The following is a 23717-nucleotide window of genomic DNA, read 5'->3' as shown; positions in this document are numbered from 1 at the left end:
TCATATAAAATGGACACTAATAAGACTGAAAGTAAGATAAACCTCAATTTTCGGAAAAGTGTGTTCATGAGGAGCTAACTAAACTTAAAGAAGATAATGTGATGGGACTGGATGGATACATCTGAGGGTACTAAAGGATCCTAGTGAAGTCCTGGCAGTTCTGCTGGCTAACTTTATCAATGCTTCTTTAGAGATGGAACTAATTCTGGAGGACTGGATATGAATAGATGAGGTTCCTATTCATAAAAGTTCAAGTAAGGAGGAGGCTCAGAACTACAGGCCAGTTAGTTTGACCTCTGTGGTGAGCAAATTTATGTATCACTGCTAAAACAGAGGATATAGCAATTTCTGGAATCCAATGGACTGCAAGATCCGAGGCAGTATGGGGCAGATTTTATAACATACGCACGGGCGTACATTTGAGCGCGCAACCCAGCGCATACAAATGTATGCCTGATTTTATAAGATGCACGAGCAGCCACGCGCATGTTATTAAATCAGGGGTCGCCATGCACAAGGGGGTGCACACTAGTGCACCTTGTGCATGCCGAGCCCTCGGGGAGACCAGCTGGCTTTCCCTGTTCTCTCCCCCCCCCCTACAATCCCCTCCATTCTCCTCCCTGTCCCGCCCCCCAGCTCTAAAGAACCCCCCCATTCCTTTGTTTTAGAAGTTACGCCTGCCACTGTGCCGGAGTCCTCAGCCACGCCTCCTGGACCGCCCCGGACCGCCCTGCCCCTTCCCCATCCTGCTCCCTGCCCACCCATTCAGAAAAGATCCGGGACATACGCGCGTCCTGGGGCTTTACACGCGCCGCCAGGCCTTTTGAAAATAGGCCCGGCGCGCGTAGGGATTTTAAAATCTGCCCCCAAGGTTTTACGAGAGGTAGATCTTTCCAAATGAATCTGATTAATTTATTTGATTGTGTGATTAGAGAGTAGGATCAAGGGAGAACCCTAGATGTAATGTACTTGGATTTCAGTAAGGCCTTTGACATGGTTCTGCATAGGCAACTTATAAATAAATTCAGCACCCTTGGTATAGGCCCTAGAATGACTGACTAGATTAGAAACTGGTTGAGAAGGAGACAACAAAGTGAAGTGGTAAATGGAGTTTACTTTGAGAAGGGGTCATTACTAGTGATGTGCCTCAGGGATCTGTTCTTTTCAACATTTTTCTGTTCGACATAGCAGAAGGATTATCAGGAAAGATTTTGTCTTTTAGCCAATGATACCAACATCTGCAACAGATGCATGGAGCATCCTCTCAGTGAAGGTGGAGAAGACAACAATGGTATATGAATTCAAGAAAGCATAAGATAAATACAGGAGATTTCCGATGGAGTGATGGGAATTGTAAATCTAAATTAGTTGGGCAGATGAGCATACACTCTTTTTCTGCTGTCATGTTTCTCTGCTTCTGTGCATAAGAACAGAAGAACATAAGAAACATAAGACCATAAGAACATGATGCCATCTAGTGACATTTCATTGCAATTACCCCTTAAATGAGTGCCATTTTACACACTTCCCCAGAACATCTGAGGTTACTCTTTACATCACACTTTAAACTTTATGATACATACACAACTCCTACTCTCCTAGAGTATCTCTACACACCCTTGGCCTCCTAGCCATCTAAATGTCACAAACTCCTTCCAAGTGCTACAGCATTTGTTTTGAATCCAAATAGGACCAATCCGAATCCTCAGGGGTGGGGCCATTGACCAGACTATGTGGAGTCTGAGCCTGGTATCCCTTTAGCCATTCTGTGGTTCCATACATATCAGAATGTCCCTGGTCTGAGCAGACCCCCGTTCAAGGCCAGCTACAATACTTTTTGTCCTAATATCACTTCCCCTCCTAGGGGTGACCTCTGGGCACCTTTAAAGATCTGCTGGGTCTTCGTATAGGATTGTAGTAATTTTGACTTAGAAAGTCAAGAACAGGATCCAGATTCCTGAAATGTAGATAGGTTATTAGTCTCAATTGTTTATAGTAAAATGCCTCCTGTAGGCACAAACTTGGTCCTGCCTTCAGAAGGTGACTGGACTGGCACCGAGTCTGGATCATGAGCAGTCTTGGGTAATAGATTCAAGCACCAGCAGAGAGTCCTGATCAAATGTAGACTGGACTGTCTCAAATGTCAAGCAAAGCTGAGCCTTTTCAGGCTGAGGGTCTGGTATAACTTGAGGCGAAGCTCCCTTTCCACTCATAGAATCAGCCATCTCTAGAACATCTTTCATGGAGTCAGGTATATATTCATTTTTCTGAAAGTTTGTGTCACTTATTTGTTCATATCCAAGCTGCAGACAGCTGTCTTCGATAACTGCAAATTCCACAGGACTGGATGTAGCAGAGTCATTGGTACCAATCCTATCCAGGAATATCTGGATTTTTGGCATATTTTGTTTCACCTGATCAATAACCCAATCTAGGTCAGAGGTATCCTGTTTTGACTTAGGGTTAGAAATTTTAATTCATCACATCAAAGTAGGAACTCATTTGTTCTTTGGCAATGAACATTGTAGGGTGATTCCGATAGGCACAGAGCAACTTGCAACAGATGATTTTAATCTCTTTCAGGGCTGTACTCCAGGTGGGTTGCCTTGGCTGGTTGCCGGACCAGAAATGAGGAATACATGGATTTCAGTGGGCTCTGGTAGGATTAGACCTGTGGTCCAAATATATCCACTCTCTCCAATTGTGCAGCATCCAGAATGTCTGCCCCCACTCCCACTGAGGTTTCAAATATCCAGGAATAAATGGATTATAATAGGTTCTGGAAGGGTAAGTCCCTTGCCACAGAGATGCTCACTCTTCCAAATGATACCTGTACAAAACACCTTTTCTGCATTGGAAAATGAAGATACTCCAGAAATGGAAAATCAAGTGATATCTGACACCCAATGCACACAGACACCCAATGCACATAGAAAACCCAAAATACTTTCAAACATAACAGAAAGCCCCTTTGGCTGAGAGACGGGTCCGAAAGGGCTATCAAGTGGCCAGCGGGCTACCCCAGAGACCAGCATTGCGTTGCTGGGTATCCTCTGGTGCGCTCGGGTTTGGCAGAGATTAGGGTCCAAAGTCTTCAGCCTGTCCACCAGTGCTCAAAAACACCACGCCTGCCTCGGTGCTTCTCTAGAGGACACACTCTCTCCCCTGAATCGGGACCGCTCCCTAGCGCTCCCACAACACAATCACACTACTATAACACCTTTCCAAGATGAGTAACTGAACTTTCTTTCAACCTTTTCACTTAGGCATACAATGTTCCTAGATTATTTCTTCTTTCTGGCTACTTTTCTTTTTTTTTTAATACAAATACACAAACTTCTATTTGTTGCGTGACTTTCTGACTACCTATTTAAAATAAAACACACAAAGTTCTCTTTGTTGCATGACTTTCTGACTACCTATTTAAAACAAAACACATGATTACACTAAATAATATTCCCCAATAGTTTAGTTCTCCCCAATACTTTTAAGTGTTAAAATTTCTACAAGCAGTACTTACTAATTCTTTCTAGCCACCAGCAAGGTTATCCTCTCCTATCAGGAAATAGAAACATAGAAACATAGAAACATAGAAATGACGGCAGAAGAAGACCAAACGGCCCATCCAGTCTGCCCAGCAAGCTACGCAGTTTATCCATTTTTTTTTTTTTATCTTCCCCCCCACCCCTTTTTTTCTCCCCCTCCCCCGTCACTATTGGCTTCCAGCACCCTCCGGCCCCAATTCCCTTCCACCCCTCCACCAATGCAGAGAGCAGTGCCGTATCCGCATCCCAATGAACATCCAGTTCAATCAGGGGTAGCAACTGCCACCTTCACAGAGAGGGTGGTGGATGCATGGAATGCCCTCCCAGAAGAGGTAGTGAAGATCAAAATGGTAATGAAATTCTAAAGGGCTTGGGAAAAATACAGAGAATTCTTAGTAGCTCAAGAATGGAAATGAAGATAAGGGGTAACCCATATGGGAACAACCTGAATGGAGAGGCAGTCACTACCCTTAACAGAAGGCATGGAGGTAACCTGCATGGAACAGCAGTGACTACCCTTTTAAAATAAATAAACATAAAAATAAACCTTGCTAGTGAGACTGCATGAACCACTTGAGTATTTTTCTGCCCTCTTTTGCTATGATACTATTAAATTTAGGTATGGTCACTTCACCTGATTTCCCAGATCATTTGACCAGGGTACTGAATATCCCTTAAATGTCTGAGAAGCTGGGCCACAACCAGTCTTGGGCTTTACTTCTAAGCAGGAAGCTGATTGCCTTTACCTTGGCTGCCTCTTTTCTGAAGTGGGGTGAAGTACTCTGGATCCAGGTGTAGCACTGGATAATTTATTCCTGAAACTGCTCTTTAGTGCCATCAAAAGGCTTTGGATATTGTTGTTCCATGCCAGGCTTGACAAAAGCATCTGGACCTTCTGTACGTAGCACTTACATAGCTTTAGGTGACAATACCTGTAGGTTTCCTGGAGGCAAAATAGTAGAAAGAAAATTAGTAGTAATGTTTGGAGCACCCCTTGTTGTTACGCTCGCCGCCAGTGGCAGCCCCGCGGTGCAGCCCTCTCACCTTTCTATACAAGCTTCAGGCTCCAGCTCCTTGTCGCTAGCGGCGGTGGGCCGCTGGTCCCGACCTCAGACTCCTGCCAGCACCTCCGGCCCTGCTCCACTTCCCGGGACCTCCAGCCAGGATGCCTCATCTTCCAGGCCTCTTCACGGGGTTCGGGGAGAGATGCCGCCGGCAGCTCCGCACCCCTCCCTAGGTGCACACACGCATCAGTGAAACCTTTAAAGGGCCCACGGCGGGAACCTGGCCATGGACCCGGATGCTGACATCAGATCCTTCAGCGTATAGATCCTCAGGCCTCGCACTGAAGCGTTGCCTTTGCAACAGGTCTCCTGTTTCAGGTTTCCTCGAACTCGTTGCTTCTCCAAGTGCCACCAGCTTCCATTCAAGCTTGACAGTGACGCCTCTGTCCTATCCTCTGGACATGGACTATTAAGGCTTTGGCCTCCATTTGCTCAAGCACCTTCAGTTCCCACTTGTTCCTTGGTGCTTGGGTTCCTGATCTGCATCCTGTCTGGGATAGGTCTACACCACATGCTGGCTGCTGTCTCTGGGTTGACCCAGCTACCACCAGTACTTAACCTTGAGGCCCGCCTAAGTCCTGCTCAGCCCACGCACGGGCCTGCTCACCTCTCCAACTCCTCTGCAGGTTCCAGGTCAGCCTCTCCAGCAGCAGCCGCAAGCTCTTCCAGGCGTCAGCGTCCCACGGCAGCGGTTGCTGGGCCTTCCTCAGCGCACCAGGCCTCACGGCGGGGCTCGGCCTCCTCCATGTCATCGGCCCCACCGCTAGGCACGTGCAAGCGGACTGGGGTGGGTCCAAGCTCCGCAGCACGCTCTGATTGAACGCAGTACAAGAGGAAGTGCCTGCCTGCACTTCCTTGCCTTGGCAATCGGGTCAGCACCGTGTGTGTACTAGTTTGCCTCTGTGTCTCATCGCCTGTTCTAGTCTTGTTCCAGTCCTGTTCCAGCATCCTCCTGTTCTAGCGTCTGTCTGTCTGTTCCTGCGTTCCCCCAGGTAGTACCTTTTGGACTGACTCTCTGGTACTGACCTTTGCCTGCTCTTGACCACGTTGATAGCTGCCTGGATATTGACCTCTGCCTGCTCTTGACCACGTTGATTGCTGCCTGAATACTAACCTCTGCCTACCTCCTTGACCATGTCTGATCTCTGGAACCTGACCCCTGCTTTGACTGACTACTCTCGGACTGATCTTTGGAACGTGACCTCTGAGACTACTGACCATGCCTCCTGGATTCTGGCCCTGCTCCTAGCCTTGTCATCACAGGCACTGTACTGGCTTTCCTTGATCCCTCAGGCCTCCAGTCTAGACATCGACCGCACACCCTTGATCCTGGTGGGCACACCTTTGATCTTCCTTTCTGGGAGACCTTGCGAGGCCCACCTAGGTCCAAGCGGCCCGGGTCCCCAAGGGCTCCACCCGGGGGGACCAGGGGCTTCCAGTGATGAAGCTCCAGCTCCTGTGCTCCGCCTCCTGGTGGCAGGTGCTTCCTGGGTCCAACCAGGGGGCCGCCTTACACTGCTCCAGAACAAGGGTCCACCTCCAAGCGCAACAGTCCTCTCACTTTCCAGTGTGGGGTGACTAAATTTCCCTTGAAATTCCCTGGGTTAGGGACATTTTGATACTCTCCGGCGGATTTTAAATGCCCTGCGCGCATAAATCCGGCTGGATTTACGCGCGCAGGGCCCTCGTGCGCCGGCGCGCGCAGAGCCCCAGGATGCGTGTAAGTCCCGGGGCTTCCTGAAAGGGGCGTGTCGCCGAATGACGCGGCGTTTGGGGGGCGTGACGCGGCATTTGGGGGGCGGGCCCGGGGGCGTGGCGCCAGCCCGGGGGCGTGGTCGAGGCCTCCGGACCAGCCCCCGGGTTGGATGATGGTGCGCCAGCGTCTGCTGGCGCGCGTCGATTTACGTCTGCTTTAGGTAGGCTGTGTGCCCAAAAGTCAAAAAAGCCACTGTGTTAGTGACCAAATAAATCTTTACTGTTGCAAATGGCTGTAAGATGGCACAATACTGATCCACAGCACCATCAAATATGTTCTTTACAGGATTTTCCTCAATCTGTACAGGACTATGTGTTGCCAATGTCCGGGGATCTGCTACCCTCTAGGGTTTTGAGAAATATATTCCCAGGTGGGCAGGGTGTCCTTGAATGGGCAGAACACCCCTTTCAGATGGCCAGAATACTAAGCTGCTGCAGACAGAGTTAAAATTATTTCTCTTCCCAGGGTCTTGGAGAATCACACGATGGGTATTCTCTTGAATAATAGGTTTTACCTTTACTCACTGTTAGATGATTCAAACCTTCTTTGCTCTTATGAAGTCCTTGTTCTTTCCTTTGAATCCCTGATGATAGGGGTCCCTTTGGAGCAGGATTCTCAATGCTCCCTGCTTACAAACTGAGGACAACTCCAGGGTAGCTGGCAATAGGTCACTGGTACCCCCTTCCTCACCAAGGTAATGAGGGGCCATGACTTCCCTATCTTGCCCAGGCCTAGACTAAGGGTTCCCCATGCTCTGAGTCCAGGAGCTAACAGGCTCCAGTGAGGCCCCTACAATCAAAAGGTAAAAGTCCAACAAATATACTCTGAGGGATCTCCCACCAGACAGATTGTGTACTGGCTGGGCAGAAACCCTCCCAACCCTGGCTAGGACTACCAAATATGGCTTGCTTGGCTAAAACTGGCTGGGCCTGTAATAGAACAAAATCTAACTCCTCTCTGCTTCCTGTACTTAGTACTAACTCAAAGGACTGCCTCCCGAGATGTAGCAAGGGCATGGTTATATAATGTTTCAAGTGGGAAGGCCATCTCAGTCTCCATAGAAGGAGGGGCTATATTTGAATGGATCCTCCCTTCATACCTATAGCCCATGTAAAAGTGCTGCAATGAGATTGGTAACTACAGCAACCAATCAGTGCCTGTGAGATAGTATTCTGAATGGAGCCAATGCAGAAGAAGAAGGCAAGTAGAAAGGATGGAGGACCAATCAAGGTGAAACATTTTTTAAACCAGCCTATTGCTAGCACCTGATCAAATGATGCTGATATCCTTCCCTTGAAAGATCTCACTATGTGCAAAGAAACTCCATTTTCTCTGCTGGATTTCAAAGGGAAAGAGGTTTTTTTTGGAAGCTCTGAGTGAATGAAAAGGTTTAAAAAAGGAGAGATAAGAACTTTGGCATTGGCAAAGAGCTTTTTGCTATCATCACTGCTGCAGTCGCAATACTTTCACTGTAAGCAAGAGACAGAAGAACAGTTCACTGGAACAGAGCAATGGAGAATGGAGATAAAGAAGCAGTGAAAAAAAACAGCAATTATTTTTTTGTCTCTGACTTTGCACAGTGCTCTGCTTATAGAGGAGACTGCACAGAGAGAACAGAACAGCAATCTGGCTAGCTTTAACAGTTTTTTCTCTGTGCAAATGAGTCAGTCACCAACACACATACATACACTGTGAATGTGTGTGTGTGTATGTGTTTGAGAGAGAGGCAATTTTGCACACACTGTGAAGGGTAACCAGACAGTAGGGTATTTGTGCCATTAACATGCTAACTCTACTTGGCAATGCTTGCTAACCACTGAAGTGAACTCAGTCTGTCAACTTGGTATGACAGATAGACAGTCAGTTTTAAAATGGTTCTGGGGATGGTATAGTACATCACAACTATGACATCAAAACCCCCAGTAGTCACTTCCAAATCCATTATGCCACTATAAGCAAAAGGAAGGGGAAGGACTAGCAGCAGGAAGAAAAATGGCAGGGGCAGAAGACTGGGTATTGCTACAGATTCTGCCCAGCTTGTCAGAAGTACAAGCAGTAGTAGCAGTGAGAAAAAAGGGAGCCCTGCACCTAAACTTAAAAAAGACTTTTTTCGATGGAGTGGAAGCTGGCTCAAGCCATAACAAATTAAAATTGGGAGAATATTTGCCACCCTGTTTCTCTCCCTCTTGTTTTGGAGGCAGAAAGGCCATATGAATATGGCATTAGCAGGGCAGAGGCAGCAGCAAAAGTGCAACACACAACGCAAGCAGTGCATTCCTCCATGATGCTTGCTTCTGAAGTAATGAAGACAGTATTTTCAAAAACCAATTCCAACGAAGAACTGAGTTCTTTGAATTTTTTGAGACTGAATTCTGGCTTGATCCAGAACTCAGTCTCAAAAAACACATTTCCATAAAAATACAAGAAGGGTATTACACAAACTGCTAATACTCAGATGCCTAAAACCTCTTTTGAATCATAACGAACTTAGAACAGTTCTACAGGCATTAATATTCCCCAATACAGATTATTGTAATTCTTTATATTTCAGTCTTCCATAAACATCTATTTGACCGCTTCAAATACTTCAGAACTCTGCCGCCAGAATCCTCACAGGAACTAACAAAAAAGATCATATAACCCCTGTTCTGATTGCTCTCCACTGGTTATAGGTTGAGAATAGAGTTAAATATAAACTGTTTAATACATAAAGCAATTTATGCTGATCATGTCGATCAGATGAACACACTTATATGTATCCATACACCGCAACAAAATTTGCGTTCAGCCAATAAAGGTTTTCTCTCAATTCCATCCGTTGTATCAGCTAAACTTACTTCTGTCAGAGAAAGAGCTGTTTCATTAGCTGGGCCAAAATTGTAGAATACCTTACCTGTTGAGCTAAGACTCCAGAAAGATTTGAAAGCATTTAAAAAAGCATAGAAAATTTGTCTGTTTGAACATGCGTACGGAACAGATGCTAGCCAGTAATATTACTTTTATTGTTTTACGCTTTGATTATTGTTTATTATTGTTTTAAGCCAATCAATTTATTAATTATTTTTGTTTATGATTTCATTTAATTATTATTATTTTTTAATATTAATTTATATGCATTTGTAGTCTTAATCTGCTATCGAACTTTTTAATGTTTATTGATATTCTGATTGTATTTTCTTTTAAGTCAGATTTTATAAAGGGACTATAAACCATTGTGAAGGTAAACCCCAAACATCGGTATATAAAATTGATTAAATAAACAAATAAATAAATTAATAGCCTAGATTCCCTGAATCAGAGGATATCAAAGAGCTAGTAGCCTAAGGGGTTGATTTCAAGACCCACACACACGTGGGTGCCCTGGATGCACCAATTTTATAACATGTGCATGCCGGCGTGTGCATGTTATAAAATCTGATGGCTACGCACCTGTGTGGGTGGCCTGCGACTCAAGTGTGCAGTGGGGGAATTATATAAAGCAGCACATGGTAACACGAGTAGGAATTCCCCAATTCCCTCCCAGTCCACTCCAATTAAGGAGCAGACTGGAAGGGAACTTCCCTATACCCCATCTAACCTTCCTACATTTTCCTCTCTCCATCCTGACCTGTACCCCCCACCTAACTATTAGATTTTTTTTTTTTATTTTGTACCTTACTGCTCCTTTGGAACAGCAGTAGACTCCATGCTCAGGCCGGCTGCCGGTGTGCATTTCCCCAGGACAGCGGCTAATGATGCTGTCCCGGCCTGCCCCCTGCCTCTCCCCTCCCCATATACACCATGCCCCCTGGCCCATCCCTTTGGAGAGGCCTGGTATTTCAGCAAATAACGGGGTTTATACGCTTGGTCGGGCCCTTCCAAAAAAGCACGCAGTGCATGCAAGGCCCAACCACATGCGTAACCCCCCCATTTTTACGCACGTGGCCCTTTTAAAATCGGGCTGAAAGAGAATTTGAGACCTACAGTTAGTAGGGTCTTAGCTTTCAATGAGGAAGTGGGAGAGGTAGATGATAGTGATAGTATTGAGAACAACCTTTAAGGAGGGAAGGCAGTGCAATTAGAGAGCATGAGTGATTCCCCTGGCCTTTTCCTTCACAATTCACCCTCAACCTCAACTCCTGTGTCAGCAGCAGTACTCCTAAATGATCCAGAGGGAGAGAACAGATTGCAAAAGATATTTGTGAGAGAAGACTTGGGTTTTTCTCGGTGAATTCACTCTAGTAAGGCCATCAGTCAAGGGAAGATAATGGAGCATCTGACAAAAACTGGTATGTACATGTATCACTTAAAGAAACATCAACTGCTACCACTGGCATCAGAGAAGAGTGGCAGTATTAACCTGGGGACCCCCTCTATCATTCAAAGGCGAAGCAGTTGCAAAAGGGTTGAAAAAGGGTAGATTTATTTTTCCCAAGCTGACCATAAGAACCTTTTCACCAATCAAGTGGCAGGCCAGCAGCCCCCAGTCCCATGTTTGCAGTGGCAAACCACCATAGTGCAGATGGGATGGTGTTCTATATCACTAAACTGAGGCAACAGACAGGCAGCAAACAAAGTAGTGATGGTTTCATCAGGGAAATAATTGTCCTGGATGACCTGCCCCTGCAGATGCAGGAGAACCTGGGCTTTAAGTACCTGCTGCAATTCTTAGCCCCAATTTACAAAGTTCCCTACAGGACTACATTGAGTAGGAAGGTTAACCCCACCCTTGACAATCAGTGCTGTAATCACATGTAGGTGCAGCTGGCCAAGGCAGAGGGGAGTAGTGTGCATTTCTCCAGCAGCATTTGGATCAGCACATACCTACCTCACCTTGGTGGTGGCTGGCCAAGGTAGGGCAGACAGCAGCTCTAGCAGGGATGAATATGTTGGTGCAGGTGGCTTGTGCTATACACCCAGGTGATGGATATGAGCTATACATTGGGCAATATCCTGACAGCAATAAGATGATGGAGGGCTTGCAGCTAGACCAGAGAGGCTGGAGTGTTCTTGCTGGAGCTTTTCTTCCTGACAGACAGTGGTGCAAATTTGATAGAAGAGGTGGAAGATGGGGGCTATCATGGATTCCATTTCTTCTCACACTTAAGGCCCCTGGCAGTGAGAGATACCCTGCGGCTGGGGGCCAAGGAAAATAGGATTCTAGTCCTGAAGAAAAAGACAGAAAGGTGCAGGAAAATAGCAGGGCATTTTCATTGTAGCATGAGGGCTATACAGCTTCTTCATGAGAAGCAGAAATTTGGGGGGATGCTTCATTAGTGGCTGATTTAAGACTTTGGCACTCACTAGAATTCTACCTTTCTGATGCTGCAGAAGTTAGAGGAACAGTAGACACCTCTTCATGGAAATGAACATAGGTATGGATTGCCCTCTGGGGTTTCCTGATTGGGTAGTGATGATGTTATTCAAAGATTCCATGGAGATCTGAGTTTCAGAAATGCCATCCTGGATGGGGTCATCCCCATAGTACATATTCTGCAGGAGACGTTAGAAGGTTTCCATGAGCAAGAGGGAATGAAAGCAGAGGTGTTTCAGTTTATGGAGTCCTTGGAGCAGCAGGTGCAAGAGAGACTGAAACCTCTGACAGAAAACAGTTCTTACATGTTTGCCACGGGTGAAGGGGAGTCTCACCCTCTAGTCCCAGCATCTCACTTACATGAAGTTAGGGTGCATGAACAAGCAAGCCAAAAACAGAGCTGCAGTGGGGAAGTAGCACAGAAAAGAGTGGCCACCTCAGAGAGTAATGAGAGCAGAACCCTGTCATCTACCACATCCTCCCCCAGCTCAATATGCCTCAGCCACATTACCCACCACAGAATCATGTCTCTTAATATAGACCATAGCTGGAAGAGCTGGCAACAAAGACCCTAGCCTCACCATAGCAGAAAATTTTATGACATACTATCTGACAGAGTTCATAAAGTATAAAGCTACAGATCTGGCATATTAGGCACACAAGTCTGCAGTCTTGCCAGACTAGTCCCAGGTGGATCAAAATTATCTTTCCAGCCCACCAACCATCTGGTGCCTGCCTCATCATTCACGTTATAGGAGTTGTAGGTGGTCATCTTGAACATTAATCTATCTCTGCAGGGTTTCCCAGAATTTCTATGAAAGTGGCAGGATTACAAAAAACACTTTGGAGGTCTTGTTGCTACTTTGGCTAGCTGCCCTGTCCCTAACATTACATGTTGGGGGTCTTGCTGCCCCTTTGTTTGCTGCCCTGCTCTGGAGACTACACCTTGGTAGTATTGACTCTGTGCTGTTTGCTACTTGGATCCTAGCCTAGTTCTCCAATCTAGCTTTCTTTTGGATATAGTGGAATGTTTTATCCCCAAAATAAAATGTATAAAATAAGTAAAATTAAAATTAAAAGCTTCTCCTCCCACGTCACCTTTTTTCAAACCTGATATTTTGTGGTACCCCTCTAGGATTCCAGTCTAGTTCTCCCACTCTGCTTATTTCTTGGTTAACCTTGGGTCTTTTATCCCCAAAATAAAATGTAAGAAAATAAAAAACAAAAAAACAAAAACTACTTACAAATTTCTCCTCCTATCCAAATTATTTTCTGATTCACAATCTTGCTATTTTGTTGAACTCTTCTAGGATCATGGCCTAGTTCTCCCACCCTGTATCTCTCTTATTTATGCTGGGGTGTTTTGTCCCAAAAAGAAATATGTTAGAAAAGGTATGCAAAAAAATAGAATGAAATGACTCCCATCCTCTTTCCTGGCTCTATGCCTTACTGTATATGTCTGCTATTGTTACTGTCCAGCCTACTCCTAGCTCTCTTATAGTGACTTGGAGAACACTTGCCACTATGATTAATAGGAGTCTGCAGGGAAAAAAAAAATGTTTTCATTTTCGGCCTGTTTCTGGGAGTGTTTTTTTTCTCATTAATTTCAGTATGTGAAATATTTGATTTCTTTCATTCATGTGTAAAAAAAGAATCAACAAAATAAAAGGACCAAAAAACAAAAACAGGGCCAAACCTGTCCTCCCACTCACCTATCCCACTATATTCACCCTTAAAAATTCTGGGGCTAGGATCCCACCGTTCCCCACTCATCTGATCTGGTGGATATGTGCCAGGAGACCTAGGCCCAGGCTGAATCCTTGTCCTTGTGTAGGCTGAGGACATGTTAGGTCACCACAACCTAAGACTATGCAAGACTGAGGCTTTAGCCGAGCGCTGGGCCTGACACCACAGCTGAGGCCTAGGCCCAGGACAAAGCCTCAGCCTTGAGTAGGCCAAGGCTGTGGTAGGTTGTTGTGACCTCGGCCTTGGCCTACACAACGCCGAGGCTTCAGCCTAGTCTGGAGCGTAGGCCTGATGTCCCATCCCAGCTTGGAGGCTGGGTCCTTATGCAGAGGCCTTGTCTCAGATCCAGGCCTCAAGCTGGGCCTCCTGGCTTAGACCTTGGAGCTCTTTTTCTTGGTCTTCTTTCTTTGGCAATTGAAAGCCAATTGAAGCCATCTGCTGGGGTTGTGCCGGTCTTAATTAACTCCAGCACATTCACAACAGCAAATGGCTGCATTTTGATGGTCGAATATGCCGCACAATGCCATACGTCAAAATGGCAGCATCTACTGGGGTGAATGTGCCTATCCTGGTAGCGCTTTATCCCTCTTAGTACCTTAGACTTTTGATGTCGTTATTATGTTTGATTCAGCCCTCACTTTATATCATGGGTCCTTGATGCAACTCTTCCTGATGGGTTGCTCTACTCCTATCATTTGAGATTTTAAATGGCAGCACTGCTGATACCCCAAGCCACTCTAGGTACCTTTGGGAGGTTCCCTCTCTGCTCCAGCTGTCTTCAAAGTCCTTTTCAAATTCCCTGCCCTTACAAAATTGCTGATTGTTAGTCTTGCTGTGGTAATCTGATAATTTACAAAGACCTTATCTAGTTACCTATAATGGTCTCATGCCCTTTTTGATGTTTTCTTCAAACTCCCTTACCTTACGGTTCTTACTGATTATTGGTCTCATCTGATATTTAGCCGTCAATGGATTATACCACAGCACAAGTCATAGGCAGCAGATGTAAAGCACCGAAAACCAGTGAAGGAGTGAATACATTCTTATTAAGTGCTCAACACTTAATATTAATTTATTCACTCCTTCACTTACTGCCGATAGGTCCATTCATTTTTACATGCAAATGAAAGGACCAATCCCCTTTCAGAAGGCTGTCCTGAAAGGGGAATGGCCCATTCACTGAGAAGAGTCAGTGAAAAGTACCAACCAGGAACAACCCTGCTGAAGGAGGCTCCCTGGCAGCAGTTCCTAACCTGGAGGCAGGATTTAGGTCTGGCAAGGGCTGTTTTACTGAATGGATCTCAGAATCTGCCATTGCAGGTATAGGATCCCCGGGTCCGAACTGGACCGCTTGGCTCATTGAGCCAGTCCTTTGGGGGGGGGGGGGTGGAGGAGCTTTGTTCATGCAAGCCACATGATGTTTAACGCCTGCCTCTGAGCAAGCACTAAATTTCTGGCAGTAATAGGAGACGAGCTAGGCAGTCTCTTGCTTAGCACCCTTCCTTGCATCGCAGGGTAATAGCTAATAGCCTCGTTTATATGAAATTTACATGTGAGCAGTGCTATAATCTATGCGCTTATTTAGATGCACCAACCTCAAAAAGAATAAACAAATGAAATGTAATTTTTGCTTCTGTACATCAGTAATTTGGTATGCAATGCATATGTATTTATAATGACGGAGAACATCCATCCATTTAAAAAAATACAACCTATATTTTATGCATGATATAATTATAATAATTTGCATGAAATAACCCTGAATTAAATATGGAGGCAGGGAAATTTTAAAGTATATGCGTACACCATGCTGAAAATAATTAGTTGTGTGTATATACTTAGAATCACCTCTTTGCCTATACCTCCATCAATTAATCCAGATCTTCATATCTTCAAATCCTACTTGTTCACCTAGACCTCCCATCCAAAAACTGCAGACAAAAGACAAATCCAATTTCAATTGAGCAAATCAATTAGCAGATGTAAAGTGTTAGGACAAGTTTGGTAAATTATGTTTAGTTATTCCAAAACAGCAACTTGCACTTCTACCTCAGAAACTCACTGTGGAATGCCTCTTAATCCCAGTTAAAATGAATGTGTGATTCTGCAAGTATGCAAGTATACTGTAAGTGTACTTGTGAGGTTTATAAAATATCATATATACACTTACATGCTACTTCTTTCATATATGTTATATTTATGTGTTCAACCCCAATATAAGGCTTTGAAAATTCCCTCCATAATGTGTAATTCCTGAGCGATGGTCCTTTTTTCCTTGAGACACAAGTCACAAACTATAATTAATAAATTATGATTGATAATTCAGTTATATTGATTTGTTATTTTAAAAAAAATGTTTGTCTTCAGACAGCGGAAGGAAACCTCAGGCCATGGAAAATTGAATGCCATTCATTCTGACACCAGTGGTATTTTAGGTACCTTCATGGAAAGCAATACAACATTTGTAATCCATGGGCTGTGGTTGGCAAACATCAAACCAATGATCTGAAATCTTTTTGTATCTTTCTTTTACTCCCATGAAGTGATTTCCAGATCGTTGGGCTTTGAAAAGCAATTCTCTTAAACTCATTTGTAAGAATATATAGTAGAACAATAAACTGGGACAAACATATGGGTGGGTCATGAATAAGACTATAAAGGAAACAAATGAACCTAAAAGTAGATAAGTTAATATTTGAAAAATCTAAGTGGCATTGCTCTTTGAATATGGCCACCTGCTGATTTGTTAATATCCATTATTGTATTCTCTCCTTTGACCTTAGGCCCTCTCCTTGTTCTGTTTGTGAAGTAATGCTAAAACCATTCATAGAGAGAATAACATCTTTGGAAAAAGTTGCCCTTAGAATATATACATTGGCAGAAAAAGTAAATTATATAGATATTTGATTTTTTTTCAGTAATTTTCTTAATATTCCAACTGTATGAATGTATCTTTTTCCTATAGAATGAAAGCTAATTTTGCTTGACTTTTCTGTTCCTTACAGATTTAGATGAATGTGCTTCATATGGAACTTGTAGTCAAACTTGCACCAATACACAAAGGTCATATAAGTGTAGCTGTGTGGAGGGATACATACTACAATCTGACAACAAATCTTGCAAGGCCAAAAATGGTAAGTATGTCTTTATCTCTTTTGAACTTATATCTTATATCTCTTTTCCAGCTCTTTCGTTCATAATAAATAATTTAGACACACAAAGTACGTGGATTTTCTTTCACTGTAACACATAAATCCACAAAGAAAACTGTAGAATAAGCTTTCTTCTTAGCAAATTATAAAATTATTTCGACTGATGGAGGGTGTTGATTAGTTAGAGAAATTCTATACTGATAGATTATTTTATATGAACAGTAAAGCTCAAACATGATCACTGATTTACAAAGATTATTATTCATTTCCATATATACATCTTATCTATGGGGCGTGCATTGATAAAACTTATGTTTTGCTTTTCCCCCTTTGTCTTTTTTTTTGTTGTTGTTTCATTAGGTTTTCTTTCATTTTTAAAAAATTTTAATTTAGAGGTAGATTTAAAAATACCGGCACACACTCAATGAGTCGGGCTTGCGTGGGCTGAATGGATTTTAAGAGCCGCCCAGATGTACACGTAGCTCCCGCTGCATGCACATCTCATTCGATTTCAAAAAGAAATGTGGTCTGGATGTGATCTGAGAAGGGCATGCGCGTTTTGTGGAGAGGCCAAAAGATGTGCAAGTAAATAATTATGCGCGCCCAAGTCCTCTGCCACGTAACTTTACTTCTGCTATGGAAGAGGTATAATTGTAAAAACAAAAAAACAAACATTTTGGAAGGGTTTAAAGGGTCTGGGTTAACTGATAGGAGGGGTGCAGGCTATGAAACCAGCAGGGTTTGGAGGACCTAGCTCAACACTGGGCAAGCTGGTGGATGAACTGGTGAAACTGGTCATGTTGTGAACATGAGCCAGTTTTAAAATAGCCTTATTTATATGGTACAAACTCGATTCATGCACCTGGGTGTTCACAACACTTAAAAATTGTGCACATATGTGCATATGCCCAGGCTGTTTTATAGTGTGTGTGCAAGTTATAAAATGGCCGCGCATCTGGACACACGCCGTTTACAGACTCTAAAGTGTGCCTATGCGCTGATTTGAATAGGGAGGGATCCCCTGCTGAGAAAAAAGGGGAGGGGAAGCTAGAATGTTTCAAAGAAGCTTCGTATGTAAATGTAACCTCCTACCTTATCGATTTCCAAAATGCTTTCTAAAATCAGTCTCTTTGAGTAAAGAAACTATTAGTGGACGAGTTGGGGAGGGATTTGCTCTTGTATGTATAAAATTGGGCTTTAACAGCCGGATTATAAGAGATGTACGCCCAATTTTATAACATGCTCGTGCAGCCTCGCACATGTTATAAAATCCGGGGTCGGCACACGCAAGGGGGTACACATTTGTGCACCTTGTGCACGCTGAGCCCAAGGGGAGCCCCGATTGCTTTCCCCGTTCCCTCCGAGGCCGCTCCAAAATCCGAAATCGGAGCAGCCTCAGAGGGAACTTTCCTTCTGTCCCCCCCAACTTCCCCTCCCTTCCCCTATCTAACCTGCCACCCCAGCCCTACCTAAATCTCCCCCTACCTTTATTTTTTAATTTACGCCTGCCTCTGGGCAGGCGTAGGTTGCGCGTGCCGGCCAAGTGCCGGCACGCAATCCCCATGCCCAGCAGCAGTGGAGAGGCCTCTGGCCATGCCCATTCCCCGCCCCTGGACCAACCCGTCCCACCCCTTTTTTCAAGCACCGGGACTTACACGAGTCCTGGGGCTTGCGCGCGTCGCCAGGCCTATGCAAAATAGGCTCAGCGCACGTTGGCTTTGAAAATCTGCCCCTAAGTGTGTAAAAGCACTTTTATTACGGGGGCTTTTGAAAATTGCTGCAATATACAATATGCCACTCAATTGACCATAGAGTTTACCTTCATAAGTGCACTTTATGTGTGTAAATGGCTTTTGAAAATTGCTACGGTGGTAGGTTACACTTATGTGCATAACTTCTTTGAAAATTCACCTGTTAGGGCCTGATTTTAAAAAGCATTTACATGCTTAAAATTAGTTTTTACACATGTAAATGTACCTTATTTATCTAAGTTGGCTTTTGAAAATTGCTATAATATATGCCATTGAAATAGCTATAGGATTTGGTGTTTCAAAATGGTACCGATAGCCCCTTTCAGTTGGTAGGAGCAAAGAGCGGCCGACACCATTTTGACTAATGGCAGCCTCCAGCCCAGAATTGTGAGGAATTTTTAGTAAGTCCTGAGGGGATCAGGAGGGTGGAGAGGGGCTCTGCTGGTGGGGGGAGGGGGCTCCTTATTTTAATAAATAAGAAGAGTTGGGGCTTGTTTGGGGTTTTGTTTTGTTTTTTTAAATGTGTTTTCTTTTGGCTCCATCCCCAAAATCAATGATGGATAATAGGAAATATCATGTTTATTTCCTAATTTGTTTCAAGTGAATCCCCACCCCTAATGCATACACGTGAATATATGCAATTTACTGAAACCACGCATATCAATGCAGTGAACGCTAATTCTTTTCCTTCCTATTTTTAAAATATACGTGTGTAATTCTTATGTGTGATAGTAAATGAGGACTTATCCATGAAAGTCATACAGTTTTAAAATATGTGCACATAAATAAGCGTAAGCCATTTACCAATTAGTCAACCAGTTTGCTCAAACCTTCCCCAGGTCATCAAGACCCTCTTGATTCTTCAGGTTGCTCCCCGGCCCCCCAGTTCTCGCAGCCCTCCGACCCAATCAGTTGTACACAATAAACACGTCTAATATCACTTACACCAGGTGTAAAACTATTCAAATGACTTAAATGTAAATGTTTAAAATAGTATCTTACATGCGGAAGTGTGGATCTGCCCTGGAATACCCCTAGAACACCCTTTTTTATGTGTGTATACATGCACATGAAAATACGCACACATTTTTTACTTTTATAAAATATGGAATACACAAGTAGAGGCTATTTAAATATGTATATGCTAATTTTTATGCCTGTTAGGTTTTGAAAATTCACCCTTTAATGAATCAGAACCCTAATAAGCAAAGTCAGAAATATATTCTCTCTTTATCTCTCTCTCTCTCTCTCTCTCTATATATATATATATATATATATACACAGTATATAACTATACTATCTTTATTATTATTGTTATTATAATTATAGCTTTACAATTGTAATGTATTTATATGATCAATCTGCTTTTCAGAAAAATAATGCATAATCATTAAAAAAAAATAAAATCACAGGAAACTAATATTTAATGAAAATTCAAAAGTAGTCCTGAAAATGCAGAAGAAACATTTGCTTTTGCTTCTTCTAACATAGGAAACATGGAGGGTTCAAGTAATATTTGACCACAGCGTCCCTGATATCATGCCATCTTGTTCCAAATCTTTTGATTGATATCATCTTTTATTTGGTATAGATGTAAATGGTGGGGGATTCGAGAATATTCAATTAACTATCTATTACAGGATTAAAAAAGAAACCAAAGTGATTGCTGCCCTTGATGTTTGCATACCCCTTACTTTTCCTAAAAAATCTGATTTCAGATTCTGAGTCAGATTCTGTCAGATACTATTACTGCACAATCTTATCCAGTCCAGTTAAAGTTCCATATTACTCTCATGAAATTAAACATTTAGAGGTTCATATTTAGTAGGCCAGGAAGCAGACAAGCTACTTGGCTAAAGTTAGCTAGATGACTTGTCCAATATATTCAGAGGGATAAATGTCTGCTATGTATGTTCACCCCCAAAGTTATCCGCAAGTTATCCGCAAGTTGTACCTAGTTAACTTAAAAACCTAATTTGCTATTTTTGAATATAACTGGTAAGGTTTTTTTAACTATCTGGCTGCCAGACCTATGCCACACCCTTCAACCCCTAGATCCTCTCATCCCTCCCCACCAATTCGGAAAAATCTCTGACAGGAGCGAGGTATGAACCTACCCACTCTTGCTGCTCCAACACTGCTTCTGTCACAAGCAGAAGCTGGCTTTGAACTATGTAGTTTATGCTTCCAGCTCTGCTTATGACAGAAGGAGTACTGAAAGTGTAAAACTACATAGTTCAAAACCAGCAGCTACATTGCTAAACTGGAGTTCATTTCAGACTGAGCTTGCTTGATGTGTGGAGCCAATCAGGAGTGAGTCACAGTCGTAGATATATGTATATAGTTATTTGGCATGTATACACATCCTGGACTGCATAATGTTGTAGGGAACTGTAAACTCCATTTTTGGCTTACTTGTGTGCAATTTGTTAAGGATGTGCATTTCAAAGAATTGAAATAGGAAATAACAATAAAATAGAAAATGACAATGAAATTTCCTTTTTGGTTTATTTTCAAAGCAAAATGATTTAAATTACAACAAAATATCATCAGAATCTCGTTTTGTTTTGAAAATCTAAAAAAAAAAAAAAAAAAAAGCCTAGCACCAAGGCTGGGCCTCGCCTAGGGAATAGGCCAAGACCAAAAGCAGGGGTCATGGCCTACTCCAGAGTGTGATACAGGCACCTCATCCTATGCCTAATGCATTGTGCTGAGGCCAAGGCCTTGCCTAAGCATAAGTCAAGGCCCGATACAGAGGCCACAGCCTGTGTGATGATGGGGTCTCTTGCCAGGGTCAAGACCCGAGAAAAGATCCATGCCCAAAAGATTTTGCCGGGGTCAGGAAATATCCCAACCCCCACTTACCTTTTCTGTCTGGGATCTGACAGCATGACCAGGCCCAGGCCCGATGCTAGGGCCTGGCCCAGAAGCCAAGTCCCAACACCTCAGCCTCAGCCTAGGCCAAAGCCTGGGACCAGGCCTTATGCTGGAGCCTGGTCTGGACACAAGGTCCCAATGCCTAGACTTCAGCCTCAGCCCAGGCCCAGGCCCGAAGCCTAGGCACAAGCCCAGGCCTAACAACAAAGCCTGGGCCTTGGCCTAGGCCAGGGACTGGCCAAAGACCGATGCCAAGGTCTGGCCTAGAGGCCGAGTCCCAATGCCTGGACTTCAGCCTGGCCAGGGCCTGGGCCCTGGCCTGATGCTGGGGCCTGGCAGGAGGCCTGTTCCCACAAATGAAGGTGTCTGATTGTGATGTGCCAGAGTAAATTAACTGTGGTGCATCCTCCCTTGCAGAGGGTGCCAATTTGATATATAGAAATTAAATTAACTGATGTATATCAAAAGGGTGCCCTCCACTGTGGAAGATGTGCCAGAATTAGTTAACTCCAGCACGTCCCTAGTGGATGCCGTCATTTGAAGAGCAAAGAAAGAAGAAAGTGCATCTGAAGAAGAAGACCTCAGCCTGGGCCTGTCTCACCCTGGACTGAAGCCCAGGCATTGTGTCCTGGCCTCCGGCTGGGCCCTGGCATTGGGCCTGGACTTAGGCTGAGGCTTCTTACTCTATCTTGGGATATCAACATGGTGCTAACTCAGCTGATTAAACCTCCTTTAGAGATGCTGTGTATCTGTGCCCTGAAGTACCTGACCTGGAATGTCATATTTTTGGTGGCTGTCACTTCAATGCACAGGATCAGTGACTCCAGGCTTTAGTGACTTATCCACCTTATACTAAGTTCTATCATGACAGGGTGGTCTTGCATACGTACCCTAAGTTCCTGCCTAAGGTGGTGATGGACTTCCATCTTAACCAGTCAATCGCCCTGCCAATATTCATTCCAAGGCCCCATTCACACCAAGGTGAATAAGCACTGTACAGTTTGAACTGAAAGCAAGCCTTAGCCTTCTATTTGGCATGGACAGAAACCCATAGACTGTCCACCCAACTTTTGATTTCTTTTTACAAGAATAGGTTGGGCATTACCGTTAACAAACAGACTCTATTCAATTGGCTAGCAAATTGCATCTCCTTCTATTATGTCCAGGCAGGACTGTATCTTGGGGGTCATGTCAAGGCTCATTCTGTCAGAGCCATGGCAGCATCAGTGGCCTACTTGCAAGTAGTTCCCATGGAGGAGACCTGCAACACTGCGATGTGGAGTTCCCTTCACACATTCACATCTCATTGCTGTCTGGATAGGCATGGCCGATGCAACAGTAGGTTTGGTCAATCTGTCCTTTGGAACCTGTTTGAGGTGTAGAAACCAACTCTTCCTGCCTAGTGCCATTGTTTGGGTTCAGGCTGACTTCCCCCTCTGTTACCAACAGCATTATTGTTGTTGGTCCCCTTTTGATATTAGGGAGCATGCCATAGCTTGATTGTGCGCTGAATGAAAATATGCTTCTTATGATTTGGTTTAAATCTTCTTCTAGTTGTTAGTTTCTAGGACTGTCCCCTTCTTTTAGTATTAATCATAAACGTAAATAATTGTCCCCTATTTATCTTTTCCAGTCCCTCATGATTTTATAAATCTCTATCATATCCATTGCCTATCACCTTATTTCCAAACTGAAAAGACATAACCAGTTTAGCCTTTCTTCATAAGGGAACTGTTCCATTCCCTTTTATATTGAAATTATGGGCCGGCCATGGATGCTATGCCACGGCTGGTCTGCACTCACCCCAGGGACACCACCATGCCTTGCTCTTCCTGCCATCCCTCCCCAAAGACGCACACACCGCATGCAAGATTATGAAGACCTCAAAGCAGGAGACCCAGGACCGGCGCTCGAGGATGACATCAGTGCAGCGGTGTAGTTAAACATTTGCTTTGCCTCTAGTCACTGTCTCAGCAATAGGTTCTCCTGCCTTGCTGAAGTGCATGTTACTCTTGACCCTGCCTTCATTCCAACGCCTGTTCCTGTCTTCATTCCTGCTTTTGACATTTCATCCACTCCAGTTCCTGTCCCTGCCTGCCAGCCTGACCTTGTGTTGCCCTGAACCCAGCTTTGTTTTCCTTCTCTCGCTCCTCCTTGTCTCTGATCCCTGGCCTTGCACCTCTCTCCACTTCCTTGCTCTCTCATAACCGACCCCTGCTTGCTTAACGACCTTACCTGTACACTTCTTGCTCTGACCTCTACATGAAATTCCTGTTGTGTCCGTATGCTGCCTGCCCAAACTACTGCCTGGCACGGTCTATGCTTATACGCCGCCATCCTGGAGTAGTACATGGAGCTCCACCTAGCCAGAATAGAGCCTGCTCTGACCCTTGGCCCACCTCTGGACCTCCTCTGCTCATGGGACCCTACCTAAGTCCTGCCAGCTTCTGGACCCAAGGGCTCAACTTGCGGGGAAAAGAGTTGGTACAGGTGAAGACTAACATTCAGCCTCAGAAGTGTCTGCCTACTGATG

At 44.2% G+C, this 23717-nt stretch overlaps 1 protein-coding gene across 1 annotated transcript in view; it reads left to right on the top strand.

The window, feature by feature from the left end:
- LRP1B (LDL receptor related protein 1B) overlaps positions 1-23717 on the top strand; it is a 3516099-nt gene that overhangs the window by 1339149 nt on the left and 2153233 nt on the right. The window contains 1 exon segment of the mRNA XM_029607894.1: positions 16410-16538. Coding sequence (XP_029463754.1) covers positions 16410-16538 — 129 coding nt within the window.

The sequence above is a fragment of the Rhinatrema bivittatum genome, chromosome 6 (genome assembly GCF_901001135.1).
Source record: "Rhinatrema bivittatum chromosome 6, aRhiBiv1.1, whole genome shotgun sequence".
Taxonomy (NCBI): Eukaryota; Metazoa; Chordata; class Amphibia; order Gymnophiona; family Rhinatrematidae; genus Rhinatrema; species Rhinatrema bivittatum.
The sequence above is the reverse complement of the archived record's forward strand: the minus strand, read 5'-3'. Positions and strand labels throughout refer to the sequence as shown.